The 17041-nt window shown below is 36.6% G+C and overlaps 1 protein-coding gene across 1 annotated transcript; it reads right to left on the reverse strand.

Moving 5' to 3' along the window:
• Positions 1-9918: 9918 nt before the first annotated feature.
• Positions 9919-13628, reverse strand: LOC145204652 (adhesion G-protein coupled receptor G6-like). The gene is made up of 6 exons (XM_080077244.1): positions 13432-13628; positions 12805-13008; positions 11600-12300; positions 11237-11468; positions 10629-11111; positions 9919-10283 (listed from the first exon to the last, which is right to left on the reverse strand). Exons 1-6 carry the CDS (start codon positions 13604-13606, stop codon positions 9943-9945), a joined length of 2136 nt encoding a protein of 711 aa, XP_079933370.1. The 5' UTR covers positions 13607-13628; the 3' UTR covers positions 9919-9942.
• Between the last annotated feature and the right edge of the window lie 3413 nt (positions 13629-17041).

Here is a 17041-nt window from a genome sequence, read left to right on the forward strand (position 1 = left end):
CCATAATTCAATAGAATTAGGTCGCCCTTAGCATACCTTACTGGCTCTAAAACACGAAGGAACTGGTTTAAAATTAAACGGTTTTCACGAACCAACTTGGATTTGCAAGCAGAAACAGCTGGCCAAGTTCCAGTTTGTTCAGGTTAGCGAAACCGAAGTGACAAGCGAACATGATAGTTATTTTCGTGGGCACGACCGCTAACGCCATAGAAGTAGGTTGCCCTTAGCATACCTTACTGGCTCTAAAACACGAACGAACAGGTTTAAAATTAAACGGTTTTCACGAGCCAACTTGGATTTGCAACCAGAAACAGCTGGCCAAGTTTCAGTTTTTTCAGGTTAGCGAAACCGAAATGACAAGCGAACATGATAGTTTTTTTCGTGGGCACGACCGCTAACGCCATAGAAGTAGGTCGCCCTTAGCATACCTTACTGGCTCTAAAACACGAACGAACTGGTTTAAAATTAAACGGTTTTCACGAGCCAACTTGGATTTACAACTACAAATAGCTTGCCAAGTTTCAGTTTGTTCAGGTTAGCGAAACCGAAATGACAAGCGAACATGATAGTTATTTTCGTGGGCACGACCGCTAACGCGATATAAGTAGGTCGCCCTTAGCATACTTTACTGGCTCTAAAACACGAAGGAACTGGTTTAAAATTAAACGGTTTTCACGAGCCAACTTGGATTTGCAAGCAGAAACAGCTTGCAAAATTTCAGTTTGTTCAGGTTAGCGAAACCGAAATGACAAGCGAACATGATAGTTATTTTCGCGGGCACGACCCCTAATGCAATAGAAGTAGGTCGCCCTTAGCATATCTTAGAGAATCTAAAACACGAACGAACTGGTTTGAAATTAAACGGTTTTCACGAGCCAACTTGGATTTGCAACCAGAAACAGCATGTAAAGTTTCAGTTTGTTCAGGTTGGCGAAACCGAAGTGACAAGCGAGCATGATAGTTATTTTCGTTGGCACGCCCCATAATTCAATAGAATTAGGTCGCCCTTAGCATACCTTACTGGCTCTAAAACACGAAGGAACTGGTTTAAAATTAAACGGTTTTCACGAACCAACTTGGATTTGCAAGCAGAAACAGCTGGCCAAGTTCCAGTTTGTTCAGGTTAGCGAAACCGAAGTGACAAGCGAACATGATAGTTATTTTCGTGGGCACGACCGCTAACGCGATATAAGTAGGTCGCCCTTAGCATACTTTACTGGCTCTAAAACACGAAGGAACTGGTTTAAAATTAAACGGTTTTCACGAGCCAACTTGGATTTGCAAGCAGAAACAGCTTGCAAAATTTCAGTTTGTTCAGGTTAGCGAAACCGAAATGACAAGCGAACATGATAGTTATTTTCGCGGGCACGACCCCTAATGCAATAGAAGTAGGTCGCCCTTAGCATATCTTAGAGAAACTAAAACACGAACGAACTGGTTTGAAATTAAACGGTTTTCACGAGCCAACTTGGATTTGCAACCAGAAACAGCATGTAAAGTTTCAGTTTGTTCAGGTTAGCGAAACCGAAGTGACAAGCGAGCATGATAGTTATTTTCGTTGGCACGCCCCATAATTCAATAGAATTAGGTCGCCCTTAGCATACCTTACTGGCTCTAAAACACGAAGGAACTGGTTTAAAATTAAACGGTTTTCACGAACCAACTTGGATTTGCAAGCAGAAACAGCTGGCAAAGTTCCAGTTTGTTCAGGTTAGCGAAACCGAAGTGACAAGCGAACATGATAGTTATTTTCGTGGGCACGACCGCTAACGCCATAGAAGTAGGTTGCCCTTAGCATACCTTACTGGCTCTAAAACACGAACGAACAGGTTTAAAATTAAACGGTTTTCACGAGCCAACTTGGATTTGCAACCAGAAACAGCTGGCCAAGTTTCAGTTTTTTCAGGTTAGCGAAACCGAAATGACAAGCGAACATGATAGTTTTTTTCGTGGGCACGACCGCTAACGCCATAGAAGTAGGTCGCCCTTAGCATACCTTAGTGGCTCTAAAACACGAACGAACTGGTTTAAAATTAAACGGTTTTCACGAGCCAACTTGGATTTACAACTACAAATAGCTTGCCAAGTTTCAGTTTGTTCAGGTTAGCGAAACCGAAGTGACAAGCGAACATGATAGTTATTTTCGTGGGCACGACCGCTAACGCGATATAAGTAGGTCGCCCTTAGCATACTTTACTGGCTCTAAAACACGAAGGAACTGGTTTAAAATTAAACGGTTTTCACGAGCCAACTTGGATTTGCAAGCAGAAACAGCTTGCAAAATTTCAGTTTGTTCAGGTTAGCGAAACCGAAATGACAAGCGAACATGATAGTTATTTTCGCGGGCACGACCCCTAATGCAATACAAGTAGGTCGCCCTTAGCATATCTTAGAGAATCTAAAACACGAACGAACTGGTTTGAAATTAAACGGTTTTCACGAGCCAACTTGGATTTGCAACCAGAAACAGCATGCAAAGTTTCAGTTTGTTCAGGTTAGCGAAACCGAAGTGACAAGCGAGCATGATAGTTATTTTCGTTGGCACGCCCCATAATTCAATAGAATTAGGTCGCCCTTAGCATACCTTACTGGCTCTAAAACACGAAGGAACTGGTTTAAAATTAAACGGTTTTCACGAACCAACTTGGATTTGCAAGCAGAAACAGCTGGCAAAGTTCCAGTTTGTTCAGGTTAGCGAAACCGAAGTGACAAGCGAACATGATAGTTATTTTCGTGGGCACGACCGCTAACGCCATAGAAGTAGGTTGCCCTTAGCATACCTTACTGGCTCTAAAACACGAAGGAACTGGTTTAAAATTAAACGGTTTTCACGAGCCAACTTGGATTTGCAACCAGAAACAGCTGGCCAAGTTTCAGTTTTTTCAGGTTAGCGAAACCGAAATGACAAGCGAACATGATAGTTATTTTCGTGGGCAGGCCCCTAATTCAATAGAAGTAGGTTGCCCTTAGCATACCTTAGTGGCTCGAAAACACGAACGAACTGGTTCAAAATTAAACAGTTTTCTCGAGCCAACTTGGATTTGCAAGCAGAAACAGCTGGCCAAGTTTCAGTTTTTTCAGGTTAGCGAAACCGAAATGACAAGCGAACATGATAGTTATTTTCGTGGGCACGCCCCTAACGCAATAGAAGTAGGTCGACCTTAGCATATCTTAGTGGCTCTAAAACACGAACAACCTGATTCAAAATTAAACGGTTTTCACGAGCCAACTTGGATTTGCAAGCAGAAACAGCTGGCCAAGTTTCAGTTTTTTCAGGTTAGCGAAACCGAAATGACAAGCGAACATGATAGTTTTTTTCGTGGGCACGACCGCTAACGCGATATAAGTAGGGCGCCCTTAGCATACTTTACTGGCTCTAAAACACGAACGAACTGGTTTAAAATTAAACGGTTTTCACGAGCCAACTTGGATTTGCAAGCAGAAACAGCTTGCAAAATTTCAGTTTGTTCAGGTTAGCGAAACCGAAATGACAAGCGAACATGATAGTTATTTTCGTTGGCACGCCCCCTAATGCAATAGAATTAGGTGGCCCTTAGCATACTTTACTGGCTCTAAAACACGAACGAACTGGTTTAAAAGAAAACGGTTTTCAAGAGCCAACTTGGATTTGCAACCAGAAACAGCTGACTTTGATTTGCAACACATTAATGTTTCTCTAATAATAGTTTTTTTGAACAAATTTGTTTCCTGTAACAATTTTTGAATCAAATTTGTTTCCTGCAACAATTTTTGAAACAAATTTGTTTCCTGTAACAATTTTTGAAACAAATTTGTTTCCTGTAATTAGTTTTGAAACAAATTTGTTTCCTGTAACAATTTTTGAAACAAATTTGTTTCCTGTTACAATTTTTGTTTTGCAATTATTTTAATAACCTGTCATGTTTTTCCCCTAAGAACTTATAAAATCGGATATTGAAACTAAGATACTGAACTTGACTCACTGCTTGTTTGGTTTTTTTTTTAAAACGGAAATTAATGTGACTTTAATATCAATTTTTTGAAACAAATTTGTTTCCTGTAACAATTTTTGAAACAAATTTGTTTCCTGTAACAATTTTTGAAACAAATTTGTTTCCTGTAACAATTTTTGAAACAAATTTGTTTCCTGTAACAATTTTTGAAACAAATTTGTTTCCTGTAACAATTTTTGAAACAAATTTGTTTCCTGTAACAATTTTTGAAACAAATTTGTTTCCTGTTACAATTTTTGTTGTGCACTTATTTTAATAACCTGTCATGCTTTTCCCCTAAGAACTTATCAAATCTGATCTTGAAACTAAGATACTGAACTTGACTCACTGCTTGTTTGATATTTTTTTTTCAAACCGGAAATTAATGTGACTTTAATAACAATTTTTTGAAACAAATTTGTTTCCTGTAACAATTTTTGAAACAAATTTGTTTCCTGTAACAATTTTTGAAACAAATTTGTTTCCTGTAACAATTTTTGAAACAAATTTGTTTCCTGTAACAATTTTTGAAACAAATTTGTTTCCTGTAACAATTTTTGAAACAAATTTGTTTCCTGTAACAATTTTTGAAACAAATTTGTTTTCTGTTACAATTTTTGTTGTGCACTTATTTTAATAACCTGTCATGTTTTTCCCCTAAGAACTTATAAAATCGGATATTGAAACTAAGAAACTGAACTTGACTCACTGCTTGTTTGGTATTTTTTTTTAAAACGGAAATTAATGTGACTTTAATATCAATTTTTTGAAGCAAATTTGTTTCCTGTAACAATTTTTGAAACAAATTTGTTTCCTGTAACAATTTTTGAAACAAATTTGTTTCCTGTAACAATTTTTGAAACAAATTTGTTTCCTGTAACAATTTTTGAAACAAATTTGTTTCCTGTAACAATTTTTGAAACAAATTTGTTTCCTGTAACAATTTTTGAAACAAATTTGTTTCCTGTTACAATTTTTGTTGTGCAATTATTTTAGTAACCTGTCATGCTTTTCCCCTAAGAACTTATCAAATCTGATCTTGAAACTAAGATACTGAACTTGACTCACTGCTTGTTTGATATTTTTTTTCAAACCGGAAATTAATGTGACTTTAATAGCAATTTTTTGAAACAAATTTGTTTCCTGTAATAAGTTTTGAAACAAATTTGTTTCCTGTAACAATTTTTGAAACAAATTTGTTTCCTGTTACAATTTTTGTTTTGCAATTATTTTAATAACCTGTCATGTTTTTCCCCTAAGAACTTATAAAATCGGATATTGAAACTAAGATACTGAACTTGACTCACTGCTTGTTTGGTATTTTTTTTTAAAACGGAAATTAATGTGACTTTAATATCAATTTTTTGAAGCAAATTTGTTTCCTGTAACAATTTTTGAAACAAATTTGTTTCCTGTAACAATTTTTGAAACAAATTTGTTTCCTGTAACAATTTTTGAAACAAATTTGTTTCCTGTAACAATTTTTGAAACAAATTTGTTTCCTGTAACAATTTTTGAAACAAATTTGTTTCCTGTAACAATTTTTGAAACAAATTTGTTTCCTATAACAATTTTTGAAACAAATTTGTTTCCTGTAACAATTTTTGAAACAAATTTGTTTCCTCTAACAATTTTTGAAACAAATTTGTTTCCTGTAACAATTTTTGAAACAAATTTGTTTTCTGTTACAATTTTTGTTGTGCACTTATTTTAATAACCTGTCATGTTTTTCCCCTAAGAACTTATAAAATCGGATATTGAAACTAAGAAACTGAACTTGACTCACTGCTTGTTTGGTATTTTTTTTTGAAACGGAAATTAATGTGACTTTAATATCAATTTTTTGAAGCAAATTTGTTTCCTGTAACAATTTTTGAAACAAATTTGTTTCCTGTAACAATTTTTGAAACAAATTTGTTTCCTGTAACAATTTTTGAAACAAATTTGTTTCCTGTAACAATTTTTGAAACAAATTTGTTTCCTGTAACAATTTTTGAAACAAATTTGTTTCCTGTAACAATTTTTGAAACAAATTTGTTTCCTGTTACAATTTTTGTTGTGCAATTATTTTAGTAATCTGTCATGCTTTTCCCCTAAGAACTTATCAAATCTGATCTTGAAACTAAGATACTGAACTTGACTCACTGCTTGTTTGATATTTTTTTTCAAACCGGAAATTAATGTGACTTTAATAACAATTTTTTGAAACAAATTTGTTTCCTGTAACAATTTTTGAAACAAATTTGTTTCCTGTAACAATTTTTGAAACAAATTTGTTTCCTGTAACAATTTTTGAAACAAATTTGTTTCCTGCAACAATTTTTGAAACAAATTTGTTTCCTGTAACAATTTTTGAAACAAATTTGTTTCCTGTAATAAGTTTTGAAACAAATTTGTTTCCTGTAACAATTTTTGAAACAAATTTGTTTCCTGTTACAATTTTTGTTTTGCAATTATTTTAATAACCTGTCATGTTTTTCCCCTAAGAACTTATCAAATCTGATCTTGAAACTAAGATACTGAACTTGACTCACTGCTTGTTTGGTATTTTTTTTTAAAACGGAAATTAATGTGACTTTAATATCAATTTTTTGAAGCAAATTTGTTTCCTGTAACAATTTTTGAAACAAATTTGTTTCCTGTAACAATTTTTGAAACAAATTTGTTTCCTGTAACAATTTTTGAAACAAATTTGTTTCCTGTAACAATTTTTGAAACAAATTTGTTTCCTGTAACAATTTTTGAAACAAATTTGTTTCCTGTAACAATTTTTGAAACAAATTTGTTTCCTGTAACAATTTTTGAAACAAATTTGTTTCCTGTAACAATTTTTGAAACAAATTTGTTTCCTGTAATTTTTAAAAGGAAATGATTTTTTGAACAAAGCACTCTGTGTCGCCATTTTTATCGATTTTGAAAATAAATGGCTCTTTATCTCCATCTAGTGGACCAAAAAGTTCGAAACAAAATTGTTACAAAATGCAACAAATTTTCTGAAATATTGTTAAAGTTTTTTTTTTCAGTTCGAAACAAATTTTGCTCGGAAACAATTTTTTACGTTGGAAACAAAATTCGTTTTGCCGAAACGAATTTCGTTTTGTCGAAACGATTTCGAAACGTTTTTTGCGTTTCAAGCCAAATTTCCTATCTCCACCGTACCCTACTTTTGTCAATACAAAATTTGTACAGCTACTGATTTGAAAGCAAAGAGACAAAACAGTAAAGGTATTGTGCAATAATTCGGATATTCGACCGGTTTGCGTTGCAACTTTGGGAAAAGGGTTATACTCTGGAAATTTGTAACATTTGCTGTAACCACTCAACCAGTCTTACAGGAAATGAGGTAAAAATCGGTCGAGCGAAATATGATGCACATGCATTTTGATAGCAGGTAATTGCATTTTATATATTTGCTTTTTGGAACGAAATGATGCAGAGATTACACTGAGAAAGATTGTCTACCACCAAAAAGAAGTCATCGAACGTTCAAGGGAAAAGTTTCATAATAATCATTACCAAAAATTTTGTTTTCGTACTGTTATTGCTGTCTATACCTCGAAGTAATTATGCACACTGAAAAGTAGTGTCATCAGCACAAACACTTTGTCTTTAGACCGATTTGATCTATTGTACTTTTAGCAGCATGAATACAATTTTATTTTTATGTTTTTGCTAATTATTTTTATCAATTTAACTCTTATTTGAAATGTTGTGTATGAGGTTTTTGGTGTTTAATTTATCAATAGCAGAAATATTATGTTCTTGTTAAGTTGAATAATATTTTCTTCATGTGCATTTTTATTGGTGTAGACCAGTGGTTTTCAACCGGGGCCTTCGGACCCAGGGACAGCACGAGCTGTATACCGGGGGTCCACGGGTGTAGCCTCACCAGAAACACCCACTAAAAATCAGTGAGTCTTTTTCTTTTTCAATGGGAAGAATTGAGTCTGTGTTGCAAATATCTTTATTCCCTACCACTCTTTATCGATATTGAGGTTTGTCAAGATTACAGTTGGTTGTTTAATCCATTCGACTTGAAATTAATACCAAATTTCAACACGAGTTTGCCATTTAATATTTTGCCGGGGCCCACAGATCTTAAAATATTATTTGAAATGGGCCACAAGGCCCAAAATATACTTTTAGGGGGCCACGGTCCATTAAAGGTTAAGAGCCACTAGTGTAGACTGTTATTTGTAGCTTATCTTGTGCTGTAGCAACACAGTAACTTATACCACAATGTTTAACATTTGAATCGCGGTTGTAACACAGAATGTTTTACAGACCAAACCTTTTTGCCGGTCATTGTTCGTATTTAAAATTCGTAATCTTTATTTAGTTGTTGGCAAACCTTCAACTAAAAACTTTCGTGTATGTGAAGTCATGATTTACTAAAATTTATTGTAGCTTTGATACCAATCTGCATTGACATACGCTTGGCTTTGACAACTTCTGGCAACTACACACTTGGCCTTTTTTCTATCGTCATCTGTATCCTTTTTATGTTTTAAATGTCGTCCGATAAATAGAAATTCAACATCTTTTGGCAACATAATTTATATTATATATAACAGATTACACGCAAACAAGCACTACCAACTAGCTAAACATTGCAAGTTTTTACACTTTTTATATGTTGTTTATGCGGTCATTGCACTCCGGATCTTTTTTTTAAAATATTGTTTAGACCAGGGGTCACCAAACTACCGCGAGGTCATTTCATCCGTCCCGCGACCACATCTTTGGTTTGCCAAATTGTATTAATAACTTTAATAACAGTAACATTAAAAGTTAATCTACTCCTTACAAAAGTTTTCCTGTGGCGATATTCAGAATTGATATTACCGAGTTTCATAGGATTATAACGCCCAGGATTGATCCAAAGCCAGTTTGTTACGTCACAGACAAGACTACAAGCGTTAATTGTGCGCAAACAATTGCCTTCTTTTGTCACTTGTGGCGTAATATACAAGCAATGCTAGTAAGATGAGACTAATTATACAGTTTAACAGTCGCATGACCAGTTTTTGAATGGATTGTAGAAAGATCATATCTTGGCGCACCTAAAAAATCGCCTCACGGGCGAAGTTTGGAAAGACGGTGCTAGGGCATGTAAACTATGCGGCCCGCGCGAATCATTATTAGCACTCATCCGGCCCGCAGTGAAAAAAGTTTGGTGATCCCTGGTTCAGGCTAAAGCCTTTTTTTAATGATATCTTTGCTGTTTTGTGTCAAAATTATACTCTTTCCTGTCAAATCAATAGCTGTACAAAGACTTGTATTGACAAAAGTATGATAAAAAAAACAGACAGACGTGGCGTTAAATAAAACAATAAACTCTACGAAGAAACGTGTTTAGTAAGTTTTGTGTTTGGCGCCAAAATTGATTAGATTTTGTTTTCACTAGTTGACGCTGTGGAGTCAATTAATGTACAATTATTCATACAAGCAAACCATGTAGCTAAATTTTAAACAAAAGTAAAATGTTTTATGAGTCAAATACAACGTTGCAAAAACCAACAAAAATTGATCTGTCCTGGAAAAGGAAACATATTGAGCAATGAAGTAAAATATTTAAAACAAATGTTGGTGTAACAACTCGAAACAATTTAAAAATTAGACACGAAAATTAAAATCATCGTACACCAATCCCATTAAAGGCGTATAACCGACATGTTAAACAGCAAAAAAAAAACTTCAGAATAAAAAACACATGACAAAATGAGAAAGGCAATAAAGACTACTCGTCGAATGATATCGATTCAAAAGAATGTATACAAATTTAACTAATTCTTAGACAAAATTGAATGCCGAAAAAACATGGGAAAAGTATACTCAACTGTTATTTGTGTTGTTTGAAAGATGATTGGTTTAATTTCTAATGTCTGAACTAAAATTTGCTGAGTTCATCCCCGGTGACTTTATTTACAAATAATAAATCCTTTTATAAAAGCACGTGACTAAATTGACGTCACTGCTCGTTATTTGTCGTTTGTGTTATGCCAGAAGTCGGGTTTTCCCTGATCAAACAGGTTTTGCGGTTGGCGGCTTTCACATTGGCCTGCACCTTCGCTTTAGCCTTGGCCTCACTCGTCATTTTCGGTCGTGTGAAGCTTTTGATTGGTTTGGACTCGGTGCTTTTTCCCTTCGAGGAATTCTTCTTCTTTTTCTTTATGTTTAACGATAGAAGGAGCTTCTCTCGTATGATGTCATTCATGACGCAATACAGCAGGAAGACGATGACGCCTTGAGCCCCGTTCACAATCGCATTGATGTACAGGAAGACATGAGAGGTGACTTCATTCCCAATTCCTGCGAAAACAGTTTAATTTTTTATTGTATTTGTTCGCAGTGTTGGCTGGTGTGTTTTTTTGTGGAATTACAAACAGTCAGTAAAGTGCAATTGGTTTACCCTAAAACGCACTAGCTGTTCCATCTTTTGTTCATTAATGGTAATGCAGACCTAAAATATCATGTAGTTCACAAACAAAAAGAAACGTTTTATCACAGGAAACAAATGTGGCAACCCGGCAACGCTAAAGCGTCGCTAATTGATTCCGTACAAAAGTTTAACGCCATTTGAAAATCCATGCCTATTATTAACTCGATTCCTGATGGACTGAAAAAGATATGAACATAAACTGCACATGGTCTTACCTGTGAAGAAAGCGATTGCCCAAGTTCCTCCCAACATCACAAAGAGAAAGAAGAGGGACTTTCCAGCTCTCGAGATGTCCTTCATGCTGTGTCCCTGATTCCGATTCTGCATCCTCTTCGAGTTGAGCATCACCACTGATGTCTTCACCACGATGATGAGATTGATGAGAAGGATGACAGCAAGAGGAGCGACGACCGTGGAGTAGAAGATCGGAGTACCGGGAGCCAACCAGCATCTCTCATACTTGGGGATGAAAACCGTTTCGTTGCGATATTGCTGGCACTGGGTGAAAAAGGGTTGGGGCTCCATGTGTAGTCCCAGGGGAATCCCCACAGCGAGTGATGACCCCACAATGACGAGAGGGATTGCCCATCCTACAACGAGGAAGACTCTGTATCTCTTCTGTTCGTTCTGCACCTTGAAACCTACCGGATCAGAGGTTGCCATGAAGATGCGAACTCCCTCGACACACAGCCAACATCCTTCATAAACATAAAATAACTGGTTATATACAACTTTATAGTCTACATTAAGTAATTCAAGACGGGCAAGAAAATGTTCAGAACTGGGCTTAACATCACGCAAGGCTTCGAAACTTCAGACTAACCTGTGGCAAGCAAGAAGTAGTGGTTGATTGCACAGTGAGCTATACAGAACTCATCGTGCCTAATGGCGAAGTCGTGCGACAAGTTGACCGCGTGAAAAATTAGAAGTGCAACAGCCAGATTGATCTGAACAGGAGTACGGTCGCCCTTAATAGAGTCCTTGAACCACAGTAGAATAGCAATGGTAATGCCAAGGAAAGCTATAGATGACGACTCCGTGGCGTAAGACACCATCTGAAACAAAAAAATTAATAAAATATGTTGTTTTAATCTCGTCTGCAAAACAGAATCAGTGGCATATTCCTTACTGAAAGTAGAAGTAGAACAATAGAGATCATAAAGTAGTACATAGAAATCACACTCACCGTAACTCCCGCTGGAATAACCACGTTCCTAACCGCCAAAAGAACCGCAAACATGGTCAGGTGGTTGCACGTACAATTGACGTCATTTGTCTCGATGTCATATGACGTCACGCAGCCGGAAGTGCTATACATCTTGGTGGTTTGGTTGATAAAGGCGCAGACCGGACGAAGCTTGAGCGAGCTTTTGCCGGAGATGTTGTTTGTGGCAAAGATGAGATCTTCGCAAGCCCCAGCCGATTCAGGGCGCTTCGTTCGGATGTCGACAAACCCCGGTAAAGTCTTGTTTTTATCGAAATATCCTGAGACTGTTAAGAAGGAGACCGATCCTGGCGATACGAGCCTTTCTTCGTTCGCGCTTAATGGGCCGCTTTCTATAGAATCAGTGACGTTGCGGGGGAAAGCCATGACCGGGGTTAGCACGTCTTCACTTTTCTTAATCGGTTCCAAGGACAATCGGTAGTTGACAAAGGCGCTAGTGAGGTTGAGACTCGCTTCCAGTAATTTATCTTTGCGGTTGACTTTCGTAGCGTTGATGGAAAGCTGCACGGTTCCGAGGGAAAGAATCTCTCCTGGATTCACGAAGTCGGGATCGTTTATTGCCACTGTGCGAAGCTGTTCCTCGATTCCGATGAGAAGATTTGGATCACCTGAAGTACCGAGCACTGCGTCTTGCATCAACGCAACCACCGGAGAGAGCATCACTACAAGATAGATTCAAATAAAACTCAACTGCATGCACATCACAAAAATACAATGTCAAGTTTGCTGCAGTTTGTGGAGACTGTTTTGATATGAGTCACTTTTCATTCAGTCACTTTCAACAAACTGAAGTGTCGTAGCTTGGTAACACGGGCCTATACAACCAAAGTGTTGTCGCCAGCCGCACTGACAAGAGAGCCTGCAGCTAGCTTCCACATTGTTGTTATATTGCTTACGGTTAGTCATATTGACGTGTTTTCACCAACCGTAAAATACCTAAAACGCGTATAACATGCCGTTTTTTCTTTATCCGCTTTTCTGTGGCAAATCAACAACTATTTCGTGTGTGCATTTAAACTGATTCACAACTGAAATAGCATTTTTTTCAGTCCATGTTTCACTCAGACAAACGAAAATCGATGGTTTTGTGAATACTCGTAACCAGTGTCAACCTATAACAATCTGCTGACTCTAAACGTATAGTGTTTCAGTTGTTTTTCACACACCTGAATAGTTACATGCAACATCTATGTTTGTGCAATCTCTGTTGGTCCAGAGTCCGTCCACATCTCGTACAGCTGCACATGTGAATCCATTAGTGTTGTTGAGAGGACCAGTAATCCAGTTGGTGTAAGTGGGAGGTTTGTTAGTGTAGCCATCAATGTACGAGTTTTTGTCACCTGGATGCGTTATGTTCTTTGTAGTCACGTCTGAAATGTTTTGAAAATAACTGAAAACAGGTTGTAAAGGCCCAAGAAATAATAAAGATACTTCTAAAATGAACAAAGACTTTTTCTGAAAGTACGAAAAAGTTTTTAGGTTACGTCTAACACACAAACGTTTTTCGTAGTTTTATTAAAGTTTACAAAAGTAATCCACCAGGTTTTTACAATTGTTAAAATGTTTGACAGGTTTTTGCCTTCAAGTATTGACCAAAAAATACTCACAACTTCCAGTTTTATAAGGAAAACTGACAGCAGGGGTATACTTATGTATAAAGTTTATTTCAATCTCACTTGATAACTCTGATTTTTGACATGTTTTTAACACTTATCAATAACCTTCATTAGTTTTGTTGGGCGCCAGAGAACAAAGTCAGTTAAAACTTATAAACTATATCATCCTCTACTTACTTAACACCAGGAACGGGCTTGAGGTATTTCTTCCCAAGCAGGAAACGATGTCATTCTGTTTCTGATCGGCAATGGCGGCCGGGCCCAGAACGATTGAAGGGTCTGGTAAAGCGTAACAGCCCTGGGTTGTTCGCGACGATGCCGCGTCAAAGTTTGGAACATTCTTTTTGACCATGATGAAAAAATCAGGAAAAACTGGCACGCCTGCGATCAAAAATAAAAGCTTGTGAGTTTAACATTTAATGGGCTGATATATTTTGTTTTCTGTTTGAAGAAACACCAAGCTTGATGGAATTGTGATACCCACGGTGTTAGGAAGCTTCGGAGTGCAATGTGTAAGCCAGCGATGAAATTTAAACCTACAACTGCAGTGAAAATTTTCCAATTAACACTTGACTGCTGTACGGTGATACACAAAAAGTTTATTGGCGATTACCAAATATGTGGGTTCAGTGCTGGATTAACCTATAAGCAATATAAGCACGTGCTTAGGGCATCAAGTAAAGTAGGGGCACCACAGAAATGGTTTCTAGGCAAATTATTAAATCTAACAAAAAAACTATATTCAAAATGTAATGAAAATGAATAAGTTCTGTTTATAAAGCAAGAAAATTAAATTAAATAACTGACAAAAGGGATTGATTGCGTGCTATATGACGTAACAACGCTGCGTTGTTCTGTTTGTTAAAACCTGAAACAGCCAAGACTCATGGGTGCCCAACCCGTCGATCGCGATCGACTGGTCGATCTCGGACTGATATCAATTCGATCGCGAAGGATTCAGAAAATTATTTAAAATACTTGTTTTGTAATGCGTTTTTAGGGAATGTTGCCCTACATAGATGACTTTATTGTGAAAGTTATTCTTTAGGATTTGTTGATATGTTCACACCACAAATACTCAGTCGACGCATTACGTCGCAAAAGTAATAGTTACGTCACAAAAATAATAATTACAGCAGTAATGGTTACTTTGTGCTGGTACTTTTCTATTATCAAGATTAGCATCGGATGAATTATAAAAAAATTAAGTTCAATGCAGTGTGAAAAGTCACACCCAAACTGCGATAAAAAACGTAAAAGAGGGCTCGGAAAATGCTAGTTGTAATACACACATAGTCTTGCATTATCTTGTTAGTTTGTATTGGAATGGTAGATCCCGGAGTCGATGTTGAGTCAAAAAAGATTGGGCACCCCTGGTCAAGACAGTAAGGCAATGCTTAGTTAATAGCATGCTGTTGAAAAAATATTTGCGTATGTGGCAAACGTAAATTAAGCACGACGCTAATACTAGTATGTTTTACAATTGGGCAACAGTGCTGAGACTGGGGAAGGCAGCAGCAAAATTAGGCGTTTTAATTGAGTTTTGGAGTATTTCTGACATTCTGAAACAAATCTGCAAGTTTAATATCAGCTAAGCTTATAGTCTATTACCCGTGCTGTATATTAAGTTAATATCGAAATGTCGATGAATAATTTTGTTTTTACGTTTATATTTCGAATGAAAAATGGTGTAAGGGGCACCAAATTGTTTTAGTACTTAGGGCCTCTAATGGTGTTAATCCGGCCCTGTGTGGGTTGATTGAAAGTAATAATTAATTGTTGACATAAACGTTACAAAATAATAATTAAAACCACTAAAGTAAGCGTTAAAGCACAATCAAGGGTAAGACGTAATTTTGTTTATGTCTGGCGGATGACAAACTGTTCTGTATGACTTTGCAAACTAATAAGTTCAGTTACCTGCTTTAAGAAACTCCAACTGAACCTCGGCCGTTTGCAGAAGTTGTTGGCAGTACTCAGCTTCTCCTCTGCGATAGTCGTAATTTTGAGGCCCACCAAGAACCAATTGAGTATACTGAGGACAGGTTTCTTGCCGAAATTGTCTCCACATCCGCAAGATTGTGCCGGTAGCATTAGCTGACAGCTGCGTTTCACCCTCGAGAAAGCAATCCACGAAATCGTCGCAAGCGTATCTTGGACATAGTTGCCCTGAATTCAATGCAAAATGAATTAACATTTTAAGTCGGAAACAAGTGTAAAAAACGAATCCAATAAAATAAACCGAGTATATTTTTAATCAATCCTGCAGCTACTATTAGAGCTGCACATTATATTTTTGTGTGACATTATAACTTACACAAAGAGAAAAGATCAGAAACTCACGGAGCTAACTAATAAGCCTTGTAAAAACGTATAGTCTAAAATAAATCTCCGAGGTTTACGTTTGATTTTTAGAAAACCATTTTCTCAGGCAAAGTTTTCTCCTGGTTTGATTAACATACATTAATTCATTTAACAAAAATGTCGTTCAACTGGTGTTAATGTTAAACAAAAATACTAGTTGTTTCTATCCATAACTTGTATTTTCGCTGACGTTTCGTCCACCAGAACGCTGTTCTTGTGCCTTTCGCTTGTTGCTTGCATTCGTCATTCATTGCTCTGAAGAAGTCCTACCGTTCTGGTGGACGAAATGTCAGCGAAAATACAAGTTATGGATAGAAACAACTAGTATTTTTGTTTAACATTAACACCAGTTGAACGACATTTTTGTTAAATATGCAACCTGGTGGACGAAAACGCCTGTCCAGCATTTTTTATACATTAATTCCGCAAACAAACATATGTCAAGGGATAAGTTTGGATCAATTTAAAGCCAGTGGTTGAAGAAAAAAGATACAACGTCGGTTACTCAATTGTAGGGAGAACAAAAGCGGTTTAGAGGCAAAGACAGTTCATATCACCAGTTGGAGGAAAGTATGGCGACACATTTGGATTGAATATTCAGGAAGTACCTGCGCAACGTTAAAACGTCTTGGGGCACAAAATGGCAAAACGCGCAACAGCTACAACGTTTCGTTTTTAGGCGGGCAGATAATTGAGCAGGATATAGGATTAATTAGTAAAGACAAAACCATTACTAGAGTCAAACACCAAACCTTATTCACCTGCGGCAAATTGCGACCAAACCGATTTCACAACCGACAGTAGAATAAAGTTCGCTACCAACATTTTAAATCAATTAAACTTATAAAAGCAGTTAAATTCTGCTGAAGTTAATTTAAAAATCTGATAAAAGGAAGCCACAAGGATATCTAATAATTAAATTTAACCACATAATTAATTAAGTTATAACACCTGAAATAACTTACTAACTATCCTACCATTTAAAGCCCTTGGTTTTGGGCATTAACTGTTGTAACACCTTAATTACCCATCAAACTGCAAGGTAATTTGTAAGTGTATAGTAGAACAAATATTGATAAATGCAAAACAGTTATTTCTGTTTAAAATGACAACAATTAGCTTTACCAGTTCCAGTACAAGATTTTTAATTCATTGTGTCAAATGCTTTACTGAAAGCACGGTCTTTCATATGGGGTTTCAATGTCGTTTTAAGCTATACAGTTGCCCATTGACAAGAACACTGCCATATCGTTTGACCAGGGATCTATCTTAACTTCGTCCCTGTCTCGTAGAAACACAACAGCGATCTGACCATACCAAAATGTACATAACTGCCTAATATACCGCCCAGTTCAGAATACCTGCAAAGCAACGCAAAACATCCTCGTTTCACCTGTGATGATAACACACTGCATAACAACAA

Source organism: Phallusia mammillata, chromosome 1 (genome assembly GCF_965637545.1).
Source record: "Phallusia mammillata chromosome 1, kaPhaMamm4.hap1.1, whole genome shotgun sequence".
Lineage (NCBI taxonomy): Eukaryota > Metazoa > Chordata > Ascidiacea > Phlebobranchia > Ascidiidae > Phallusia > Phallusia mammillata.